Raw genomic sequence first — 7,577 nt, 5'->3', positions numbered from 1 at the left:
GCTGCTCGACCAATCCCTTCTCTGCCCCCGGCTTCCAAGGACAAACGTACCACTCTGTGGATTATAGTAGATGAGTTGGCATCCGACGTGGCAACCAATATAATAATATAAAAACGTGGATTGAAAAGTCTTAACCTGTCTCAAAATAATTTTTTATTTTTGAAATATATTTATTTATTCTAAAATAATAATTTATCTCATCGGTTTATTTTATATCAAATCAAAAAATATTTATATTAAAAATAATTATTATACTCTTATTTTAAAATAATAAAAAAGAAATATCTATTGATCTTATTTCTAAAATAAATGAAGCCTTAACGAAAAATATTTATAATATTTACTTAATTTAAGATGATTTGCACGAAAAACAGATTTAATTTTTATTTTTATAATTTGCATGACAGACATCTTGTGATATTTTTCTCTAATTTTGTTGTTGGATCATATGAGATAAAAGAGAGTCGTACAAATTATTTATTGACTGAATTAAATAAATCTTACACTCAATAAAACATATTAATATTTTTAATAGAAATAGAATATATCAAATGAGGTCTGATTCATTATATTTCTAATAAAAATGTTAAATTAATTAATATTTTTAAAATTTTATACTAAATATTTTTATCGTTAGATAATTTTTTTTTAACTGCGAAATAATTAAGTTAAAAAAGTTTATATACATAAAATATTAAACTGATTAATATTTTAGGACCAGATAAAAATATTAAACTTATTAGTATTTTTATTTAGAGATAAAACATTGATTAGTTGAACGGCTATAGTAAATTAGACTATATTTGATAATGAGTTTAAGGAATAGTCTATTTCAATTAAAATAAATTAGAAAACTACTAATTTGGTCAAAAACTCCTAAAAAGAGGTGAATATGGTAAAAATCTCCCAATTCTCCATTAAAATTAAGAGAAGCCAACCAATCCAATATCACCATAACATTAAAGTGCAAAATTTGCTGAGATGGCGCAATGCCTCTATCATCTATCACCACACCTTCCACCGGACGTTGGTACACCTAACAATATACCATATTATTTCTCATGGGACCCATCTTTGGCTAATGGGATGTATAATTTCCCACTTACTTCTAATAAACAAAGCTAATTAGTGGAGTTAAAACTAAGCACATGAGACCTCGTATTGTTCCATTATTTGTCGAGCTTGGAAGAGGGCATCGAAAGGAACATAGCAACTACTAGCAATCATGGATGCTCAGGTAGAAACCCATTTGTATTTTATAAGCCACGCATAAAGGTTAAGGTAATTTACAGCAAAAAGTCTTTTAATTTTCTAATTAGTATAAATAAGCCCCTCATTTATTGAATTACAGATTTAGATTTCTTTTTTTTTTTACTAATTTACTCTTTTAATCTCAATGCAATGCATGTATAATTAAAACTTAGAGCATATATTTTGCATAAGCGATGCGTATAAATTATATAGGTAATGCATGACATCTTTTTTAAAATATCAATGCGCACATCGTTGAAAATTGCAACGTATATTTTGCATAGACGATGCGTATATATTACATAGGTGATACGTGCTATTTTTTTTTAAATTATAGCATATCTTTTATATAAGCGATTCGTATAAATTACACAAGTAATGCATAACCTTTTTTTTAATCTTAATATTTTTTAATTAAAACGTATATTTTACATAGTTGATGCGTATAAATTACAAAGGTGTTACATAACATTTTTAAGACACAGACAGTTTTTTTAAGATTTGTTATGATTAAATCATTAAAAAAGATCCGAAATTATAATTTGATAAATAATAGTCTATTTCTGCAGGTTAAAAAACTGAAGAGTTTTTTTCCCACAAATTGCTTTAAAAATCATTAACAAAAGTTTTAAAATGTATCAAGTTAATTAACCATCGTTATCTTAAGTGATTGATTAAAGTTTGGCATCAAGCATATGTATAATATATAAAATTAGAGAATCCAACTCAGGGCGTGTTGGAATGTTGCTGTTATTAGGTTTAATTAAATATTTAACTTTTGAATATGATTCGGTATGAAATTAAACACCTAAAAAAAAATAAAGACTTAAACAAAAAAAAAAACAATTTGCCCCTTCGACTATTTAAAATGCTCTAATTTCTACGGGCTGTAGTGTATTACAATTTAATTAGTATAAGAGATAAATAGTAAGCTTTTATTCCTCAGAAGTCAGAAGTATCATATAATACTAGATTACAGTACAAGTGATGAAAAATATGTGGGGGTTTTTGTAAAAATAATAATTGTATTTTATTTAGGATTTGAAAATATGTGGGTGTTTTGTAAAATTAAGTCAAACGACGAGGGGTAAAGTGCAATTTCCCTCAAAAAAAACCATAAGATGCAGCAAATTCCTGTATGCCGTTCTGCAGGCCATCGGATCCCTCACCAACCCCTTCCACTTGCCACTCAGATCCCCTTTCTCTCACCTAGACACCAACTGCTTCACTTTTGTCGTTTCCTTCCTTCCCACTATATATACAGCTCTACTCGATCTTCCCACTCGCATATCGGTGCTCTCTCGGCTTACCTCTTATCCTTCTCCACGTCCGCTAAGGTAAGCGCGATCGCTTTGTTCTTGAGATCTTGATCCGGTTCTTGATCTTATTAGTTTGTTGCAGTTCTCAGGTCGAGAACTGCCTTGAATCCCGTCTCTGACGAGGTTTTTGAGGGTTTTGGTGGATAAGAGGTAGACTTGGATCTTGGAGAGCTTCTGATCTTACCTTTTAGATCGTGTTTGGTCGATATAAATGGTACTTAGGATGGGTTAGATCGATCTGGTTCTCTTCGGTTGGAAGATCGATTTATGCTCTGTTCTGAAGTGTTCTGTTATGTTTCTCTTTAATCGCTGAGCTTATTTTAAGGTGGATCCGAACCGTAGGAATGTTTAATATTTCTTGCCAACTTGCTGATCTATAACTTGATACCGTAAGCATGTTCAATTTCCGAGGCATACCTTGTAAATTTTTTGCGGTTCCAAAGAAAAATTATTTGCCGCTTATTTCCTACTTTTCTTTGGGAAAGTAATTTTTTTGATTTATATGTGTCTCAATAATTGGTCGTTGATTTTTTTTTTTTTCTGAAATAAGTCAAACATGATGGAATCAACTTAACTTTGGAAGGTTGACTAATTAATATATATTTTGGATCCTGAGGACCAACTATATTTATTTGTGAAGATACACCAACTAACAACATATGTTCTGTGCGAATGAATCTTTTGCTTCATACTTGTCTTATTCTATTGAAGAAACAAATGGTTGGTTAGTGAATGTCAGACATATTGATTCTTTCGATCAAATAGTTATTTTTTGGTTCTATCTGCATAGAGAGATGGCGTCACACATTGTTGGGTACCCCCGCATGGGGCCAAAGAGAGAGCTTAAGTTTGCGTTGGAATCCTTTTGGGATGGGAAGAGCAGTGCCGAAGATTTGCAGAAGGTTGCTGCTGATCTCAGGTCTTCCATCTGGAAGCAAATGGCTGATGCTGGGATTAAGTATATTCCAAGCAATACTTTCTCGTACTACGATCAAATGCTTGATACCACAGCAATGCTTGGTGCCGTCCCGGAACGATACTCATGGACAGGCGGAGAGATTGGGTTCGACACCTACTTCTCTATGGCCAGAGGAAATGCCGCCGTGCCTGCTATGGAGATGACCAAGTGGTTTGACACTAACTAGTAAGCCATCTGACCCACCTTGAGGCTTAGCGCACCTACTTTTTTCATTATGGATTCTTATCCTTGTTTTGTTTGTTTCTGATATCTAGTCATTTCATTGTTCCCGAATTGGGCCCAAACACGAAGTTCTCTTATTCTTCTCACAAGGCTGTCACTGAATACAAGGAAGCAAAGGCGGTAAGTATGTAGAAGTTTAACTTAATTTACGCACTATTTGCATTTGTGTATATGAGTTTAGCTTAATTTCAGCTTTATTATCCTTAGTGCTCTGAGGCAATCTTTTCCCAGTTGCTTCGCTTAATATGTTGAGTATTTCTTATATTTTCTAGTGTAATGTGAAATCTGTTAATATTGAGTATATTGCTTTGTCAAATTTTTCCTGCTCACTCTTTACAATGCCTCTTATATAGCTTGGCATTAATACGGTTCCAGTGCTTATTGGACCTGTGACATACTTGTTGCTCTCAAAACCTGCTAAAGGTGTGGAAAAATCATTTTCTCTTCTGTCTCTGCTTGGAAGTATTCTTCCTATATACAAGTAAGGGTCTAAGATGGTGCCTAATCATTATTGACTACTCACTCTTCTTTATCCTTTATGTTGTGGTACTAATGACACACTAAAATTCAGGAAAGTTATTGCTGAGCTGAAGGCAGCAGGTGCTTCGTGGATTCAACTAGATGAACCAACCCTTGTGAAGGATCTTGATTCCCACCAATTGGCCGCATTTTCCAAGGCATACTCAGAACTGGAATCATCATTCTCTGGTTTAAATGTGCTTGTCGAGACCTACTTTGCTGATGTTCCTTCTGAAGCATATAAGTAAGTTGGTCTCCCACTAGGTTGATGTGCCTTATTATATTCTATTTATACAGTTTTCATAGTGTTTTACACTTTTACTTTTACCTATCAAAATTCATTGAAAGGTTTTGCCCATTTCAGGACCATCACTGCCTTGAATGGCATTTCTGGTTTTGGTTTTGATCTTGTTCGTGGAACCAAGACACTTGATCTTATTAAAAATGTGGGCTTCCCTGCTGGAAAGTATCTTTTTGCTGGAGTTGTGGATGGGCGGAACATTTGGGCCAATGATCTTGCTGCCTCTCTAAGCACTCTTCAGGCTCTTGAGGCTGTTGTTGGCAAAGGTACTTGTAGTTGTATATTTTCCTATTTTCAGCTTGTCCTCTAGATGTATTATGGTGATCCGTATTGTTTGCTTTTTAGACAAGCTTGTGGTCTCGACTTCCTGCTCACTCATGCACACTGCTGTTGATCTTGTAAATGAGACAAAGTTGGATGGTGAAATCAAATCATGGCTGGCCTTTGCTGCACAAAAGGTGGTTGAAGTCAATGCACTTGCCAAGGCATTAGCTGATCAGAAGGATGAGGTATAGCCTTTTGTATCCAGTGATGGCATTCATACTTGAGCATATTTTTTCTTTCATCAGATAAGAAGAAATGGAGATGGTCTTAAAACCATAAGTTCTTCCGCGATCTGCTCTACTTTTAGTACTCTTCTACTAAATCAGATAGTTAATGCTCTTTTTTGCATACCATGGTAGTTAATACCAATTTTCTCCCCATTAATCATATTGGCAGGTTTTCTTCTCAGCAAATGCTTCAGCTCAGGCTTCAAGGAAGTCATCTCCTAGAGTGACTAATGAAGAAGTTCAAACGGCTGTAAGTAGCAACGAGTTTGTCTTCCTTTCTAGTTTTAGATTAGGGCTTTTAAGTACCAATGCAGCTGTGGGATTTCATTTTCAGGCTGCTGCACTGAAGGGCTCTGACCACCGCCGAGCTACAAATGTTAGTGCCAGATTAGACGCACAACAGAAGAAGCTCAATCTTCCAATTCTTGCTACCACCACTATTGGTTCATTCCCCCAGACAATGGACCTACGGAGAGTGCGACGGGAATACAAGGCTAAGAAGTTTGTGATGATTACTTGCAATATTATTCTATTTATTTTACTGCTTAGATTCCTCTCTCTTGTTTCTTAAGCATTATTGCTCCGTGGCAGAATCTCTGAGGAGGAGTACGTGAATGCCATCAAGGAGGAAATTAGCAAGGTTGTCAAGCTCCAAGAAGAACTTGACATTGATGTCCTGGTTCATGGAGAGCCTGAGGTGAGCATTCTTACTCACATCGCATCATCATTCCTTAAAACTAATGTTGAACTCTGTATACACAATAACGACAATAATAAGCTATCATGCATTTTCTTGCTGGTTCCTCTTTTGTCTATATAACTCAGTCCCTCTCAAGACACCTTCCACTTCAATAAAATCTGCACTAGCACATTATGTGGTCCATTAAAAGCTTAACAGAGTTTGGTTAGCTTTTAAGATTTGTTTTGGTATCTGTTCTTACTAAGCTGCGCATGCCGTTGCTTGCTCAAACTTAAGGAAGTTCTTTTGCACAGAGAAACGACATGGTTGAATACTTTGGGGAGCAACTATCAGGCTTTGCATTCACAGTCAACGGCTGGGTGCAGTCTTACGGATCGCGATGCGTCAAGCCACCGATCATCTACGGTGATGTAAGCCGTCCCAAGGCCATGACTGTCTTCTGGTCTTCAATGGCACAAAGCATGACTGCTCGCCCGATGAAGGGAATGTTGACAGGCCCTGTCACCATTCTTAACTGGTCTTTTGTCAGGAATGACCAACCGAGGTACTTACTGCCTAGGAATTCTATCATTATTTTCTGTCGTGTATTTCGAGATAAAGTGATACCTGTTGGTATACCAGGTTTGAGACATGCTATCAGATTGCTCTTGCAATTAAGAAAGAGGTTGAAGATCTGGAAGCTGCTGGTATTCAGGTCAGTCTATTTTGCATCGAGAGAACTTGTCAATCAAAAGTTACTATTAATCCTTAATGATGTTAATGTGCAATCATCATATTATATTTCTTCCCCTGAAGTTTTCTCTTGCTGTCGTCTTGGTTGGCAGGTTATCCAAATTGATGAAGCAGCTTTAAGAGAAGGCTTGCCTCTTCGCAAGTCAGAGCAGGCTTTCTACTTGGATTGGGCTGTCCACTCCTTTAGGATCACTAACTGTGGCGTCCAAGACACCACTCAGGTACTTTCCTTAAGATGCATTTATGCTTTTGCTTAAATGCATGTCCTAGTGCATGGAGCTCCCACTTATGCACTAAGATGTTCACAATTTTGCTAGTTATACAGTTCCTGTTCAAGGATTTGAGCTTTTTCAAGACCAACATCTAACAACTACATCTTCTTACAGATTCACACCCACATGTGCTATTCCAACTTCAACGACATCATCCACTCCATCATCAACATGGACGCCGATGTGATCACCATCGAGAATTCACGTTCCGACGAGAAGCTGCTTTCTGTTTTCCGCGAAGGTGTCAAATATGGTGCTGGAATTGGCCCTGGGGTGTATGACATCCACTCTCCGAGGATCCCTTCCACCGAAGAGATCGCCGACCGCATCAACAAGATGCTTGCGGTGTTGGAGACTAACATCCTCTGGGTAAACCCTGACTGTGGGCTCAAGACCCGTAAGTATACCGAGGTCAAGCCTGCCCTCACCAACATGGTTTCTGCAGCCAAGCTCCTCCGCACCCAGCTGGCCAGTGCCAAATAAGCCTTCTACTTCAGTAATATTTCTTACCCAATGAAGAGAGATTCTCTATTTCCAGGTAATTAATACGGGTCTATGATTGCTGAGTGTGTTGCCTCACCACTATATTTCTTCGGTATTTTTTTTTTTAAATTCGTTTGCCTCCCTTCTAGTGGGTTACGAGATGGTCTGAAATGCCAAATTGGGTTCATAAATGGATGGAAATTTTTATTAATAATGCATATATTTTTTAATCTTCGATGTAATAAGCA

At 36.5% G+C, this 7,577-nt stretch overlaps 1 protein-coding gene across 1 annotated transcript; it reads left to right on the top strand.

Annotated features, from left to right (window-relative positions):
• The first annotated feature begins 2,521 nt into the window (after positions 1–2,521).
• LOC140759650 (5-methyltetrahydropteroyltriglutamate--homocysteine methyltransferase 2-like) lies at positions 2,522–7,577 on the top strand. The gene is made up of 14 exons (XM_073096265.1): positions 2,522–2,588; positions 3,361–3,714; positions 3,804–3,891; positions 4,125–4,252; positions 4,343–4,534; positions 4,655–4,857; positions 4,937–5,100; positions 5,312–5,392; positions 5,477–5,643; positions 5,734–5,839; positions 6,136–6,386; positions 6,464–6,536; positions 6,667–6,795; positions 6,961–7,577. Exons 2-14 carry the CDS (start codon positions 3,365–3,367, stop codon positions 7,327–7,329), a joined length of 2,301 nt encoding a protein of 766 aa, XP_072952366.1. The 5' UTR covers positions 2,522–2,588; positions 3,361–3,364; the 3' UTR covers positions 7,330–7,577.

This window comes from Typha angustifolia, chromosome 4 (assembly GCF_048772165.1).
Source record: "Typha angustifolia cultivar Huaian chromosome 4, ASM4877216v1, whole genome shotgun sequence".
In the NCBI taxonomy this organism is placed as follows: domain Eukaryota; kingdom Viridiplantae; phylum Streptophyta; class Magnoliopsida; order Poales; family Typhaceae; genus Typha; species Typha angustifolia.
The sequence above is the reverse complement of the archived record's forward strand: the minus strand, read 5'-3'. Positions and strand labels throughout refer to the sequence as shown.

Coding starts and splice junctions, on each gene's coding strand:
- LOC140759650 (XM_073096265.1), top strand. CDS start 3,365: ATGGCGTCACACATTGTTGGGTACCCCCGCATGGGGCCAAAGAGAGAG. Junction 5,393..5,476: donor ATGAAGAAGTTCAAACGGCT/GTAAGTAGCAAC, acceptor TTTCATTTTCAG/GCTGCTGCACTGAAGGGCTC. Junction 6,796..6,960: donor GCGTCCAAGACACCACTCAG/GTACTTTCCTTA, acceptor ATCTTCTTACAG/ATTCACACCCACATGTGCTA.